The following is a 16,793-nucleotide window of genomic DNA, read 5'->3' as shown; positions in this document are numbered from 1 at the left end:
AGGATTGTGATTGGTTTTTAATCTGTTTCCCTCTCTCTCTGGCAATCAGCAGACTTACTTTTAAGGAATCAATGTTATATATTACTGACATCTCTGTTACATGCATGGAATAAAATATCTAGAGGTACATCACATTAAAGACCCACCATGCGTCTTTTTTTTTTTTACTCAACTACAATTAAAGGCAACAAGATCATAGAATCATAGAATGTTAGGGGTTGGAAGGGACCTTTAGAGATCATCTAATTCAACTGCCCTGTAGAAGCAGGTCCAACTAGATCAGGTCATATAGGAATGTGTCCAGGCGGGACTCCAAGGAAGGAGGCTCCACACCCTCCCTGGGCAGCCTGTTCCAGTGCTCCGCCACCTTCACAGTAAAATAGTTTTTTTCTTATGTTTAAATGGAACTTTTTGTGTTCCAGCTTCATCCCATTACCCCTTGTCCTGTTGCTAGACACCATAGAAAAAAGGGATGCCCCAACCTCCTGACACAAAAGATGAGCAAAAGAAACTTAGAACAAAAAGTCATTTTGGTGACAGAAGGGTTTTTCTGTAAGAACTTGAACATAATTCCAAGAATTGTTTTTCCATTAATTATTTTTGCACAAAAATATTTTCTGAGCTTATTTCAAGGAGTCAGTCTCTAATCTAAATCCAGAAGAGGTCTGTGGATTTGCTTATATGAGAGAATATATGTCTCACCCAGACATGAACTTGCTGTGTGGCACCTAATTTTATTCCCTTTGTATCCCCAGCTACAAAACAGATGTTTTGTGAAGCTCATTTATTTACAAACCAATTTATTAGGTAAATATTGGAGGGCAAAATTCATTTTCTTGGAGTTCACATTTAGGCTAAAAGGCAGATAAGCTCTGCATTGTTCAAGTGAGAAGTCTGGATACTCAGTTTACCCCAAATTATTTGCACTACAAGAGAAAGAATAACATATGATAATCACTCAAATGTGAGAAAAATGCATCCCAGAAATGGAGTATTTGCATAGCGGAGCCTTCATGGTGCTTCTAAATGCAAGGTGTAGGTCTCCACCTTTTCCTACTTTTTTTAAGTGGTCAGTCTCTTCAGCTGGCTTTATGATTCTGAGCAGCTACACAAGTTCTTGAGGCAGACAGCCTTTAAGAAATCTCTTCAAAGTCTTTTCCCATTTAAATGCAGCCACATGAAGAAGATTGAAATGAAAATTTACTCAATCAGTGGTCTTTTATTACTTCTTTAGTTCCATTTTTAAAATTTCTCACCCTACTCTCAGTAAAGTTCACTAAGGCAGCTCTTGTTATTCCTTTGCATTCCCTTTTAATCTCAAGTCTTTGACACTTTGTCCAAGTATTACTATGAGATCATATTAGCGACCTTACATATTACTTAGAATAAGTAACAGTATACTGTCAGTTTGTCTCTTCCCCCTCTCTTTTAATATATTGTTGTGACTTAGTGCACCCAAGCAACCACCAGTCCAGCAGCCACAGTGTACAGTAGGCATTCATATACAAGTTCAAGCACTGAGAGCTCAACACCACGGGAAATGAAATGGTGATAGCCCTAGTAAATTATCTGCTGTGCTTATCCAAGAGTGAATCACCTGATCTTAGAAGAAAATCTTTTATATGTACCTTTACATACACCTAACAGCACTAGTTGTGAAAAAAAAACACACTTGTTCTTTTACACACAGAGGAAAAAAAAATTAAATTTTAAGTTCCCTCTTGAATTGAAAACCAGTAAACCCAGTTCACATCTAAGTAAAGTACTCTGCTATCTAGACGAATATCATGACCCATGAAACAGTTTTAAAACCCTCTGAAACCAGTCTCACGAAACGAATCCTTTACTAAATGAATGCCCAGAAGTTTTGTGGTATTAATCAGGATGTTGAACTGGTGCTTGTTGGACTCACCTCTGTTGTATGACAAGGGGACTTTGTTCATCCACAGTGGCACTTACACCACCCAGAAGTCCACAAATCTTTACTGTTACTGTTTACACTATAGTTCCCACTGACATTACATTGTCAGGTAAATCCTTCAAGGAGGCAGTTTCACACTGTCAGAAACAGATGCGACACTCTCAAAGTTCCACTACTGCCCACTGTATTTCACCACATATTGTTATGCCCACTGTTCTTCTCCCAGGGATACACCTCTCGCACCAAAATTCAGAGTGCCTTATGCAAATCAATGGAGGATGCTGGCACCATCTCTTCAGCTCTCTGTGTCTCACAGTGCTCAGGACCGTAAGAGTTGTACCTCTTGAATGAATCCTGATGCTTTGGGGAGATCCCACTGTTTACCAGCTGGTAAAAACCCCTCAAGATGGGCAAGCATTTGAGTTGAAAAAGCAAAATAATTATTTTATTACACAACAAGATTACTGGAATTTACAGGTAATGGAATGGCACTTTTGCACTTTAGTCTACCCCTCATGAGTTTCTGGTAAAATAACAACTAAAAACATTACAGCAAGATTTTCAAGATGAAGACTGAATTTTTACGCAAAGATCTGTGGTCATATGTAAATGTATTTCCCCTTTTAATCTCCTCTCTGCCCTCATGGATTTCATAATCTTGGGAAATCTCATTCTCATTTCTCTTACAAATTAAGCCTTTTCTTCTCCAGAAAAATTCCTCTCTAACCGCTAGCTTAAGACAACTGCTCCCTTTCACATATGATGAAATCACACCTGGCTTTTGCAATGAAGTATGTTTAACTGTGGGGAAAAAAAGCTGTCTAAAGATTACAAAATGAAAAACCCTGACTGACTGGAAGGAATTCGAGACTCTGTAAGCATCCCATACTTGTAATTCCTGTAAACTGAAAATCCCTTTCTAAATAGACTTGACAGGTCAGTAACTGAGCTTCCTTTAGAAAACAATGGCCACTGAGGCAAAACACACCACCTATGCTTGGGGAAAAAAAAAAAAAATTCTTTCATGTTTTTCACATTTCTGTCATCAGGTTGACTTCTGAAAATGTGCTACTTGAAAAATAACACTTTAAAAATATACATTGAATGTTAAATGTGTGCATGTGCTTGGAACCCCTTTGCAGCAGCCATACAACAGTGGGTTAGACAGCAGGTTTAACTTCAGCTTTAATGACAGCAGTCATATACCAGTTCTTTTTTTAAATGTTGATAAATGTACAACACCCGACATTTCACACCTGGATTTTATCAGTAACTACCACAAGGCTTCATCTCGCTGACGACTGTAACACCCGTGGGCTGTAAAGGTTTTAGCTGCAGTAGCCACCAGCTCCACAGGGCGGCGAGCGGCAGACGGAGCTTCCCCGCTCCGCTCTCCTGTGGTTTAGGACATTTCACTTCCAGCTCTTCAGGGCTCGCTTGCGGTTTCACACAGACGAGAAGCGGGTGCTACCCAAAATCGTAACCAGGAAAACTTTACAAACCAAATGTTAGTTTAGAAAGCCGACATTGGCTTATTAAAGCCTCGAGTGCGTGGAGCACCTCTCATTCTGGTGTGGCCACCGAGTGACAAAAGCATGCGTATTATATATATGGAGATAATTAATCTTCATGCAAATCGAATGCATATGCTAATGTGCTGCGGAAACTGCCGCGTAAGGACACTGAGTTAGGGGAAAGGTCTTTGGTAGTCATTCTGAGGTAGGCCTTAACTCAGCTTGCTCATATACGGCCACAACTCACAACTTGGCGGCCATTTCTGCTTTTGTACCTTAACAGAACCAGGATGCTCAATACTGACTGGCATCCAACTTGACCTTCAGCATGCAGACTTGCTTGTTTGGGCAAAGTTCACACCAAGGTATCCTTCCTTCCATTCTCTGTATATTAACTTTGTAAAGAGGATCTGTTCTTTATGAAGACTTGTTTATCTTAGGTGTCAAAGGGGGGTCCATTCTTCTGTTCCTTGTATCTTTGGTATCAGGAATATCTCTGGGGCACACACCCTTCTCACTTGGGTCATGTTTCTGTACAATACCGGGAAACGCTGTCTCTCTGACAATCATCATCATCTTTTCCCTCTGTCAGCTGGGAAAACCCAGAAAACATTACAGAAGGCCCTAGAAATACTGCAGTTCCGCACAGAACAACGTTGTCAATTCGATGCGTGCTCACTGGAGCCACAACGGTGCCTCCGCACAGACCTGCGCAGCACTACCCGCCGGTCCCCCCACGCCTCCCCCGCGTGACGCCCGCGCTCCGGCGTCACGCTCCTCCCCCCGCAGCGCGCTCCCGCGTTGCTAAGGCCACCGAATCCCTTCCCTAGCAACGCGCCCCGTCGCGCGGCGCTTTACGGCAGCGGGGACCCTCCTCTGTCTTCCCCTTCCTTCCCCTCCCGCGGTGGGACCCGGCGACTGTCCCGCCATGTCATCGCCGGGGCGGTCCGAGGAGGCGGATCGGACGCTGTTCGTGGGGAACCTGGAGAGCCGCGTGCGGGAGGAGATCCTCTACGAGCTCTTCCTGCAGGTGGAGGCCGGGCGCCCAGGGGCGGGACGGGGCCGCAGGGCGGAGGCCTCAGCGGGCCCCAGCCGGGCACGGCGGCCGCGTCGGTCCCAGGGCTGGGCAGGGGCGAGGCGAGGCCTCGGGCAGCGGACCGCTGCGCTGGCAGGGGAGCAGCCACGGCAGCCTTCGCCGTAAGAGCAAAGCGCTGCGAGCGGCCGTAGAGCGCGAAGCCGCCGGGAGGCAGAGCAGGGCAAGGCAAAGCAGGGCAGCCGGGCGAGTCCAGCTCGGCGTAGGCCTATTCGCCACTGCCGCGGCGGCACAGTTGCCCTGTTGCACCCGGGCCGCCCTTCCGCAGTTTGGCCTTCTCTCGGCTTTGCGAGTTTTGGTGCCACTGGTGGGCCCCGAGTTGGTGGGGCAGTTAAATAAGTTAAAGATATTTTTTTACACCTTTTTTAAAGTTATATTCCGAGCAATACATTTTCTATCAATAATTTGATTAAGAAAAACTAGTTTAACACTTGGAGATGTCTCGAGCAAAGTTGAAGCCCTTAACAGCATGAGAGGCAGTAGCAATGGCCTGCAAGTGGGCCTCTGGACTTACACTTATAAATGACCCTTATATTAACATGTGTTAATGCAGGAGAAGATATTAACAATTCCTTTGGCAGGATTTTCAGGGGAGTAGTGGGAAAGTGATAAGCAGCTGGATCTATTTTAAACCTAATCTTAATTCTCTCTTTAGAAATAAGATATACCAAGGAAGGAAGAAATCAACAAAGCAAATGTCAAGAAGCTGACTTGGCTTTAGTTTTGATCTCACATTGACAGCATCTCGGGCTAAGCCAGGCTTATGAAGGTGAAAGTAGGAATGAGGATATGGAATTCTGCATTATATCACAAATGCAGAAATTTCAAGATTGGATGGAAAATGGTTGCCAAGGCTTTTCCTGATTATGTCTATAGAGTGTTTGGTTTGTGGTTTTGTTTCTTTTCCTCCTGGCATCATCTAGTCAGCCCCTGTCAAGCTAAAAAGTCCCAAATTCTGAGTAGACAGTTTAGCTGACAGCTAAACTTCCTTCTACCAGTCCACTAATTTGCCTCAGTGTGAGCATAAATCTTACTTCCTTCTGATGAGTTTGCAAAATAAAGAGTGGGGAAAAAAAGAAGTGGGGTAGAATCACCTGTTCTCTTGCAGCTTCATTTGCTAATCAGAACTGTTTCTACTCACCAGTTTTATTCTACTGAATAATATGATGCTTTTTAACTAGACAAGACATCAGCATGCAACCTTATTTGCATGGAAAGACTATTTTGTTCGGTATATTCTAGCCCTTTGGAGTTTTAGCAGCTCTCATCTCTTCCTAACTTCAGTTTTTAACTTTTCTCTAAAATTAACAAAGAAGCAGTTGTTTTCTTTTGTTTGCTCGCTGTCTTTATTGTTTCCAATACTAAACAGTAGTCTGCTGTTTAATTCTGTTAGGTTAAGAAAGCTTATCTTACCAGGGGACTTGAGTAATACCATACAAATTCTGGTATAAAAGTGATAAAAATAAGTGAATGCTCTCAGAATGCAGTTTTGGATAACTCTCCTGCATGTTCTACAGTGGTCATCTAACTGCTTTTATCTGGGCCCTTAGGTGATCCAAATGATACCTACTCAACTTTTTCCTTCTCTTCGTCTTGTTCTTATGCGGGTTTCACTATCTTTTGCTACAACAGCACTTGCTTCCTACTGCACTACTGTCCTTTCTTGGAAAGTATACAGTTCAATATGCATGCTATGGCATAGTTCTAAAGACGCACTCCTGACCTACAGCTTTTCCCTCATCAAATTACAAGCAAGTATTTATTATTACTTCTAAACTATTAATATTTTTATTTATGAACAGGAAGACTACATATTTAAAAGGCTGATCTGCAAAGGACTTGACTTTGTTACCTCTAATTCTTGAAGAACCAGATCCTCCTTGTTAGGCAAATAATAATCAGAAGACTGCATATATGTAAATTTTTTAAAAATTGCAGTGTAGTGCAGAACAACAACAACAACAAACATGCCTTAAGGATTCAACTAAAACAAAGAGAAACATACTCAAAATCTTACTGAAATCACTTCTTTAAAAACACAAAACCAGTAAAACCAACCAAACAAAAAATAACCGACCAAAGAAACCCAGCAAACTTCAAGATACTTGAAAAGACAAGATCAGCATTTTGAAGATTACCTGCACAGGACAACCTAGGTAGTATCCATTGCTGTATGGCCTGATCACATTTTGCATCAGTAATAACAAATAGAACATTGATTTTGATCCTTTGTGTTTGTCTGTATGGTGTCCCTACTTTCACCAGGGTTGGGGAGCGGGAATCTTTCATTTTTCAGCAAAAGCATTTTAGCTGAGGGGTTTTTTATACACAGTCATCAAAAGCATACAGCAATCAGACATTATCACAAATGACAATTCTTTATGTCTTCAGTCTGACATCATTGAGATTATAAGGGAGATGGCTCCACATCATAGCTCTAAATGTTCTCAGCAGACAAATTGCAGATCTGTTGTTTGACGGTAATCATTGAAAATGTATAATAATAAAGTAAATTACTTTCTTCGGCTTTTTCTCTTCATCTGAGCATATGCTGTCTGTTTATCTTGAATATTTAACTGCTTATGCAGTTTAATTGTTGTAAAGCTGTTATGAGTTGTGTTTGCCTCAAGCTATAGATAACTCCTGAGTGACTTTTACTGAAAAGTATGCGTTGTGCCAGTAATAGTAGTGGGAGCCAGTTCTACTGACAAATGCTATTTTTTTATTCAGAAAAATGAATTCTCCATCCATCTCCATTACTACAGTAATTTAGACATTCAGTTGGTTATGCTACTGATAGATTAATTTTTTTTTGTAATTTACATTCACTTTTGCTTATCTGGATTATATCCTCTGAAAGTTGAGGTTGTTGCATCCTTAGCGCTCCTAAAGCTGTGGCGGGCGGCTGCTGTTGGCCACTTCTCATTTTGCTAAATGGGCTGTTGTTGTGGTTTGGCCCAGCTAGCACAGCAGCACCACGACAGTCTCTCGCTCGGTGCCCCCATTCACCCCGCCCTCCCCCCCCCCCCTATTAGGATGGCGGATGCCCTAGCGAAATGGGAGTAAAAAAAGAAAAGCAAGATTGTTGTGGATTGAGACAAGGGCAGGGAGGGCTCGCTGCCAATTATGGTTCTGGGCAAAACAGACTCCAGTACTCGACTTAGAGAGGAAAGTAGGAAAGTTTATTCTACAAGAAACAGAACAGAATAAAAGCAAAAAGGGAGTAGGATGATGAGAAAATTACAACCAGCACTTTAAGATCTCCCTCCCCCATCCTTTCTTCCCGGGCCCAGCTCACTGCTCCTGATATCTCTGCCTCCTCCCCCCTCAACGGCTCAAGGGGGCAGGGAGTGGGGAATGGGGAATGTGGTCAGTCTCTCACAGATGGGTTCTGCCACTTCTGTCTTCTCAGGTAAGGATGACTCCTGGCATTCCTCCCCTGCTCCAACATGGGGTCCCTCTCCTGGGACACGGTCCTTAACGAACTTCTCTGGTGTGGGTTGTTCCCAACAGCTGCAGCTTCTGCCGATACAGGGTCCCTCACACGGGACACAGTCCTTGGTGAATATCTCAGGCGTGGATTCTTTGCCACGGTTGCAGTTTCTGCAGTGACAGGGTCCCTCTTGGGACAAGGCCTTTTCTGGGCATAAGTTTAATGAGTTGCTTTGTCGTGGGTTCCTCCCCACAGTTACAGCTTCTGTGAATATTGGGTCCCTCCCTCGGGACACGGCCTCTTCCAGCCATAGTTTTAAAGAAGAAAATCACTGCCCCTGGCTCAAGGTCTGCAGTGAAGTGGTTGGGTCCTCCCTACGAGACACAGCCACCTCTGGCCACAGTCACTGTCCCTGGCTTGTGGCTTTTAATGAAGTGAATCGCTGCCCCTGGTCTGGGGCCAGCTTTAGCAAAATGAGTCTCTGCCGCTGATATGGGGTCATTATCAAAATGAGTCTCTACCGCTGATGCTGGGTCTCTAAAGAAATGAAAATAAATCTCAGCTTCACCAGTTCTCTCCACAGAATGCAGGGGAGTCTCTGCTCCAGCACACCTCCTCCTCTCTTTCATCACTGACCTTGGAGTCCACATGGTTGTTTCTCTCACTGTCCCTACTCCTTGCACAACCACCAGCCAGAAGAAAAAGAAAGGGCAGAGAAAAAGGAAGAAGATGGAGGAAGAAACCTCCTCTTCCGACTTCTTAAAAAGTGATCGTGGAGGCGTCTAATTAGCGCAGCCCCAGAAGTGGATCTGGATCAGAGATGGGGAGAGTTTTGAGCAACTTCTAACAGGAGCCATCTTTACAGCCCCTTCCCCCTTACCAGAAAAGACTGTCATGTCAAACCATGACAGCTGTACAGGCACAGTTTATTTTGATGAGAAACTTAATTTGGTGACTAACACATTCTAGAGAAAATTTATCATCTTTTAGATCTATTATGAAAATGACAGTTTATTTGAAAAATGAGACAGTATTTATGGAATACTACTGCTTCAATTTAATTCTAGAATCCATATGCAAGGATTACAAAGGTAGTTCAGCCAAAGGGTGTGGTTTGGGGTTTGGTTTTGTTGGTAGGGGTTTGGGCTTTTTTGTAAGACAGCAGTCCAGGATCAGAAACAATGTTATTTCTGATGAGATAAGGTTTCTTGCCATGCAGTTGTGATGAGTATTAGGCAGTACAGAAAACTGCTTTTTAGTGCTTCTAGAAGCACTACTGTCTATTCAGGTTTGCTTTCCCACACTGTTGGTTCTGCATATTTTAGGAATTTGAACAACAATGCAACAGAAGCATATTAATGAAGTAGGTCACTTTTACATAGCTGATATTACCAGTTTCCTTAGTCATGCTAGCTGTGCAAAAAAAACCCCTCTGTAATAATTGTACTAGCAGCTGCATACACATAAGGTAACTTGCTATGGAGTCTTGCAGCAGCTATCATCATTTTTTAAAATAATAAACCCCCTTGATTCTTAAAGACTAAACACCACTCATGGACTGATATTTGATTCCTTTTTAATGTTTGTGGAGCTAATTTTTGTTTTCAGAAGGCTCTGAATTTGAGCCTCGGGAATGTGGAGAGATATTTTCATTATGAAATAGTCAGAATGAAGTGTCAATCTCTGTTGATACTTGTGAGAAAATAATACAAATTTCTTTCAGGCTGGACCACTAACCAAAGTGACGATTTGTAAGGATAAAGAAGGAAAACCTAAGTCTTTTGGATTTGTCTGCTTTAAGCACAAAGAATCAGTGCCTTATGCAATAGCTTTACTGAATGGAATTCGTTTGTATGGAAGACCAATTAAAGTGCAGTATCGGTTTGGTACGTTTAGTAATCTCAATGATTAAGTCTTTGTAATTTTTTCCTCTTTTTTAGTGACTATTGTTGAATCCTATATTCTCTTACAGAGATGATGATTTACAGTTGGAACAAATTCTAATTCCTGGTTTTTTAAGAAACAAAAACTTCTTGTGACTTTTGCATATGAAAGGGTTAAGACTTTTTTGATTACCAAGGACATTGATATGGAACAGTGTGATTTGTGAGCCAGCTCAAACCACCACTGCATGGAACACATAGCAACACGGGTTTTCACACCAGATTAGGTTTAGGAACCAGAGTGTGGCTTTAATTTGCAGGCTGGCAGGAAAAGTTAACTTAGTAAGCGAGGCAACTATCAAGCTGTTTGATAGTTTTTATACTAAAGCCATAGTTATCAGAGCTGTTGTTTTAGCTGGAGGGGATTGTAGTTTTAAGAATATAGCCAAATCAAAGTCACACTCTTTTTATTCCTAAAAATATTGTTTATTAAAATAAACCTAGAAAACTAATAATCGGGCGTCTGCAACCCAAAAGTTAAGGATTCCTTCTCTCACTATGCACTGTGCCACTCCTTACTTCAGAGGCTGTACAGAGCAGTTGCTAGGTTGAAGTAGAATGCCTGAGGTCACTAAAATCCAAACCATCTCCTGTGCCTGTAACTGAATGGGATTTATTCTATTCTTGATTATTTCAACAGTTCTGTTTTATGCTTCTGAAAATGAATAAATGATAAATTAATGTTTTCAAGCAATAAAATAATGCTACAGTTTTCCTGCCAAAAAGTGACACCTCACCTTTATGTACTACCTTACATGTCCTAGTACACTGCAAATGACACAGAACACTGTGTTTTAAACTTGTTAATTGAATAGCTGTAACTGAAGAGTCATTGTGCTCTTGTCTTATTTACAGGGAGTTCTCACTCATCAGAACTAAACAGCCCTACCCATGGTTTTGAGAACTATGTTGATTTATATTCACCTTCATATAGGTAACAAAGATCACCTGTGAATGAACTGTTTTATAACTTTTTTTGTTGTTTAAATTAAGAAAATTAGCTGATGTGATAGGGCAGTGTGAGGCTTTTCTTTAAAACTCTTGTTGCATGCTTTAACTGCGTGCTTGCTGATGACTTGCAACAGGCTGTAGTTAACTTTATCATTTGTTTGGCTTGTCAGAGGCTCAGTTAGCTGGAATTTTCCATTTTTTATTTTTGCAAGATACAGGACCATAAGAAAATACTAAAATATGGTGTTTGTACTAGCAATGTTTGCAGTTGTTAGCAGAAAAACATCTGACAGTTAAACCCCACTGAATTTATATCTGTGTTTTTTGTGTGTATATGTACAAGCAGCAGACATGTACATATATGTAAACCTGTTATAATGAAAGTCTGAACATCCTAGATTCAGTATTTTTTAATGTTTCAACATTTTTGTGTACATATTTGTCAGAATTCTCTGTGGGAGCTAAACTTCCATGAAAGTGAAATCCTGAACTCTTTTTCTATCTGCACTTAAGTTCCTGTGAGGATTATTCAGTAATGAAGCCTTTTGGTGTATTTTCCTTGTTTTATCAATTTTTTTCATGGAAGTCTAGTTGTTAATAACTTAATTATTCTCTTGGATATTCTTATTATAGCCCAAGAGTTAAATCTCTGGAAAGCAGTATATGGTGGACATTTAGTCTGTGTACATTTGCTTGTTTTTCCTAGGTACCAAGAGCCTTATGGAAATCCTTCATTTCCTGTTACTCCTTTTCCGATGAGCAATAGTTTACCTTATGAATACTCAGGCTTTCAAAAGATGGTGAGTTTATGTTAAAAAATTCTGGAGTGTTTTTATCAAGTTGGATGTATTCTGCATTTCTGCTAATGATTCTTATTTCATGGCTCAAAAGTGGCTTAGGCTGGTAACTTTGACTGTATTAGGTCTGTTTATTTTAGCACTTAGGGGTTCCATAACAACAGGAGATCTACCAAACCAAACTATTTTCTTATTTCAGGAATGTCTTAAAGATATGTAACTTAGGAAGGCTAAAAATGTCAAAAGTCTACAGATGGAGCACTTTCCTATACTGTGTTCCAAATAAATCCCCTTGGTGGTGAGACAGTAGTAAAATTACAACCATGCAAGCAATAGCTTCTTCATGTACAACTAATTCTGTCAGGGAACCTCTTAGCTCTTCTACTCTATTCAGAAATGCCCAGTAGAAGTTTGAAATGTCCTAAACCCAAAACTAAAACTCCCTCAACAGTCACTGCCCAAGATAGGGCAACAGTTTGAGGTTTTCTGGTCTGAAGCTTTTCATGCTCCTGCACATATCATGAATGTGTATTCATGATATACTTTCACAGTAGCAGACGGCAAGAACACGGGTTCCACTTGCCCTCTAACAGACTCTCAGGAACAGGGCCATTCTTGTCCTAATCTTCTTTTGTCTGAGATATTCCGCAAGGCAAGGCAAATGATCTCTTCAGACCTGTGGGCCAAACCCTACTCACCAAACACAGCATTGAACTTCTGAATCTCACGAATATAGATTGGTAGGATTGAAGAAACCCAGCATCGCCTGTGAGGTACCAACTGTGCCACCCAGTCTGACTGTGGAATAGCCAGCCCTCTGTGACCGTACAGGTCTGGACAGATTACTCTTGTTAGCTGCAGTCTGAGCAGGAAAATAGAGAGGGTCTGTTCCCTGTTGGCACAGATGTGGCAGTGGCCTGCCTCCCCCCTTCCCAGTCTGTGCCCTCAGGATTGCTGTTGCTTGCACAGATTTTCCCAGCCTCTCCACTGTGGTTGGAAGGCTTGGGAATGAACCATCTCCCCAGTTGTGCTTGCCGATGAACCTGCTCCTCAGTACATCAACACAACCAAACTCAGCTGACAAACACACATAACCAACTTCATCCCTTTTTCTGTATGTTAGAAGGGATGACATTGCAGTATGTCTGTAAGGATAGTTTGTTGCAACTTGAGCAGTTAGTGATCTTGTCACATGTATGCCTTCACACATCTACCTCACTTTTAGTGGGTGAGCCAGGCAGGTTGCTTGCTTGCAGTCTGCCTGTACTTACACATACATAGACACACTCCTAATTTTTCTGGTTAACTGTCAGTAAGTAGAAAGCTGCTCTTTTCTGATCATTTCAATTCTATTTCTGTATTTGGACACTGCATTTTGTGTGAGAGGGACTCTGGGATAATTTAGGGACTATAGTGAGAAGCTGGGTGCTTACTGCGTTGTTCCAAATGCTTTGATCTAGGCATTCTCTATACTTGGTTAGAACACCTTGTTCCACATTAACTTTAAAATTAGTTAAACCAGATTAAAAAAAAATGCAGATGTGCTTGTCTTTAGGTTAAGAATAGGCATTGCAGTTACAAATGAAGAAATTAAAGGAATGCCGTGTTTGATTACCTTACACGAAGACTAGCTGGCAGTTTAACTGTAAAATGGATTACGTTTCTGTTCTAACTTTGCCATGAAAGATTCTATTTTTTCCATCTATACTAGTTGATATAATGAAATATAAGCTATATTCTCAAATATTCTATCAGTATTTTCATTGTAGAAGCTGTATTATGCATGCAAAATTAAACTCTTCAGAGCTTCATCTTTACGGTATTAACAACTCAAGTTTCTTTTTCTCTAGATGAACCATTTTTTAGCACAGAAGAACACAGTACAGAGTCTAATGGGTCAACAGATTCCTTGTTATCAGATGACTCCACCACTGCCTTCAAATTTATTCTTTTCTCCCTATCACAGTCAAGCTACAAATTTTAAGTCTGTACAGAATTCTTTTGAATTGTCTCTGCCACATTCAAGTGACTGTGAAGTGCACCAGGTGGACAAAAGGACCTCTAAAAGAAAGAGAGAACAGCTAAGTTGTGACAGTGACACTAGTATTGAGGATTACCAAATGAGACAAAGAGAGCATGACCAAAAATACAAGAAGCACAAAGCCAAGAAAAAGACTCATTAATATTGTGTAACTGGATTAATATTTTTTTTAATTATATTTGTATTTTTATTTGAGATAAATTCAATTTTTCATCTTTGCACTTTATTAAAAAAAGAAATGTTCAATATCCATATTATTTTTAAATATGTTATGCTTAAAGTATATTGATACTTTATTTAATCTCAACCTATTTAAAGAGGAAAGTACTATTTAAGTTACAAGAAACATGTAAGGAGATAAAGTTTTCCTAACAAACAAAAAAACTTTTTTCTTCCCCTCCCCCCCCAAGGGCCATGGAAAGCTTTTATTTCACTAATACAGAAACTTTATTAAAATATGTAACTTCAGCCACTCATGAAGCGCATATATCACATCCATCACTTACGGATTTGTGTGAATGGTGTAAGAATTTTCTGGAGCCATTGAAGAAGTGAGTCATAAGTTCAGAGATGTGCTCAACACTGAAGTATCAACACCTAGAACTTTTTCAACTTAGCTCTGTTGTTACAAGATGATCCTGACTGAAAGTATAGTTATTAGAACTGTTTCTTTCCAGTAGTAAATCTGAGGTAAAATACAGGCATTTGCACTAACGGCAAGACATGTGTTATCAGTACTTAAATGAATGTATGTACTTCATGGCTTCATTATGTATTGACTAGAACTACATGCATATATATGCATCTTTCTATGAAGTTATTCTCTAGTGTTTTATTTACTTATTTGAGAATCTAAATGGTCATTGTAGCAAGTGGATGAAAAATTTAATAAGCATCTCATCTAATTGATAGCACAAAGACGTGAGTCACTGGATTTAGTACTGCCTCTTAAGAAGAATTAGTTTTTCCTTTGTTTAGCAGAGGAAGAATAAACTAAAGGTAGTCAAATGACTATTTGCTGTCTTTTACAACTGCCACTCATAACCTATAGACAGACACAGAAGTATTGTCTTACACAATACCCACTACAGGTAAAATAATTTTAAGATGCTATTATATGAGAAAACAAAACACTTCACATTAAGCAATATTTAACAGTTGAAAATTAAGTCTTCTGCTCAGACTAGATGTAGGCTTCATATTGTACCCAACAGTAAGAAAGGATTTTGGTTTTATTAAACTCACATTTCCTTGGTTATCATGTTGGATTGCTTAAAAGGAATACTTTTCATCCTTACACCAGTAGTGAGAAAGAATATCCAAGTCTACTGGTTTAAAGGTGATGTGTTTTACAAGCCTAAATGAATTTCAGAAATGGAAGAACATTTAGCTTGGAAGGATTTCCCCTTTGTCTGATAAGATAAAACACAACTAAGAAAATAATTTTCTTAAGACACTGCTTTAAACTTCCCACAGGGAATATTTCTTTAGCATAACAGACATTCCTATAATGCCACAGTATGGGGCATTAGCAATTGTTTCCAGCCTTGTCTAGAAAGAACTTAAATAACAAAGGTTTGTGTCTTACATAAGATTTATGCCTTATGTTTGAAGAGACTTGCAAAGTCTGCCCAATCCCTTTTCCCTCTAGCCACACAAACACTTGTCCCTTTATCTTTTGGGTGTTTTTTATTGCCGCAATAATGGAAAAAGTTAACAATACACTGGATTTCTTTAAAACTGTTTCCTATGTTAAAGACATTTAAGTACAATCAAACAGAGGAAGAATATATTAACATAGGCTTAAGTTAGAACTGAAGCGTATCAGACAAAAATGAAAACAGATGTGCAAACCAGAGTTAGCCTTCAGAGAGGAAAGTATAGTCAGGTCTATGATAATATGCCCTCATCAGACTTCCCCAGTAGATAGGTAAGATAATCTCTTCTATGCAATCATACTCTACAAAAAGAGTGTCGAGGAGGATCACATTGCATATGGCTGCTAAAATATCGATACAGTTCTTAAAAAAAAATATCATTTTTCTTACCTTCTTTCTTCACAGTTGTTAGAAGTTTTTTGTTGTTGTTTTATTTTTCCTGAAGGAAGTATGGATTTTAACAACCTCTCAACACCTGCTTACCTTAAAGTCATCGGTGTGCTAAAAGAAGCAAAGGTGGGCATGTGGGAACTTGCTAAAATTACTTTAGCCATCACTAAATTTTTTTTGTACATATGTTAAGACATCACTTTAGTCAATGTCTCATTGATATTTTAATTATATTGTCATCATATTTAGGAAAGAAAATACTAGAAATGAAAAACCCACTTGAGTTTGGCCTTAATCAATTTTTTCAACCCCCTGTTTCAGTTACTTTTAAAAATTCTTTGTGAATATGAAATGAATGTTTCCTATGTTATTTCTGTTCTTAACTATGGTTATTTTGGCCTGATCTTTCACTTGCCATACTACTAGCTGGCCACAAGACCATCCTTTCCCTGTTGTCACATAGGTCTTGCTTTTAGACTTGTTTCTCTGTGTTTTACTATGTGGAATACATAGTGCATAGTTATTTCCTTTACAATCTGCCAAACTTTGGGCACATCAGCATTGCTGCAGTCAGTTATGTCTTCTCATTTAAGGTAGTAATATGTCAGGTCAACAAGAGTCAAAGAGGAGGTGCCATATTGCTACAGAGTAAAATCAAAGATACTGCTTTTTACTGACTTTCGGTAAAACTTTAGGAAAAACCACAGCGATGAAAATTGCTATTAGAGCTTCCTTCCCACCTACCTTTACATTTAAATACTTGTGAGCAGGCTGTATGAAGCCTCCAAAAAGCAAACCTAGAAAATGATGAGAAATAACAAAGATCAAAACTCGCTTCTCTGATATGCAGAAGTCTGCCAGACTTCCAGAGACAGGCTGGAATGTCAGCTGGCAGTCCCAGGTAGAGTAGTTCTGTTGACAGCAAGCATGTGCTTTCTAAGTTTTATCCAAAAGTGTGTAAAGCTGAATCTGTTCCACAGCAACAGCACTGCAGTGCTCTCCACAGGAGATGTGCAGCTAGGGTACGAAGCACCTCACTATGTGGGCCCAAC

The 16,793-nt window shown here is 40.0% G+C and overlaps 1 protein-coding gene across 3 annotated transcripts; it reads left to right on the top strand.

The window, feature by feature from the left end:
* The first annotated feature begins 4,274 nt into the window (after positions 1-4,274).
* RBM11 (RNA binding motif protein 11) lies at positions 4,275-13,844 on the top strand. Of its 3 annotated transcripts, XM_061988669.1 has the most exons (5): positions 4,275-4,465; positions 9,685-9,847; positions 10,760-10,838; positions 11,562-11,655; positions 13,503-13,844. In XM_061988669.1, the coding sequence occupies exons 1-5, from the start codon at positions 4,364-4,366 to the stop codon at positions 13,833-13,835; spliced, it is 771 nt and encodes a 256-aa protein (XP_061844653.1). In that variant the 5' UTR covers positions 4,275-4,363; the 3' UTR covers positions 13,836-13,844. The 3 variants fall into 3 exon arrangements, 1 of the variants encoding a protein (XP_061844653.1); XR_009818046.1 differs by lacking the exons at positions 9,685-9,847; positions 10,760-10,838; positions 11,562-11,655; positions 13,503-13,844 and adding an exon at positions 5,184-7,067 and having other exon boundaries at positions 4,383-4,465; XR_009818045.1 differs by lacking the exons at positions 10,760-10,838; positions 11,562-11,655; positions 13,503-13,844 and having other exon boundaries at positions 4,397-6,684; positions 9,685-9,773.
* The last annotated feature ends 2,949 nt before the right edge of the window (positions 13,845-16,793 follow it).

Source organism: Colius striatus, chromosome 1, assembly GCF_028858725.1.
Source record: "Colius striatus isolate bColStr4 chromosome 1, bColStr4.1.hap1, whole genome shotgun sequence".
Classification (NCBI taxonomy): Eukaryota; Metazoa; Chordata; class Aves; order Coliiformes; family Coliidae; genus Colius; species Colius striatus.
The sequence above is the reverse complement of the archived record's forward strand: the minus strand, read 5'-3'. Positions and strand labels throughout refer to the sequence as shown.

Excerpts from the sequence above, each read along its gene's own strand:
- RBM11 (XM_061988669.1), top strand. The coding sequence starts at position 4,364 with ATGTCATCGCCGGGGCGGTCCGAGGAGGCGGATCGGACGCTGTTCGTG. Across the intron at positions 4,466-9,684 it reads TCTACGAGCTCTTCCTGCAG|GCTGGACCACTAACCAAAGT; the intron begins GTGGAGGCCGGG and ends AATTTCTTTCAG. Across the intron at positions 10,839-11,561 it reads TTATATTCACCTTCATATAG|GTACCAAGAGCCTTATGGAA; the intron begins GTAACAAAGATC and ends TGTTTTTCCTAG.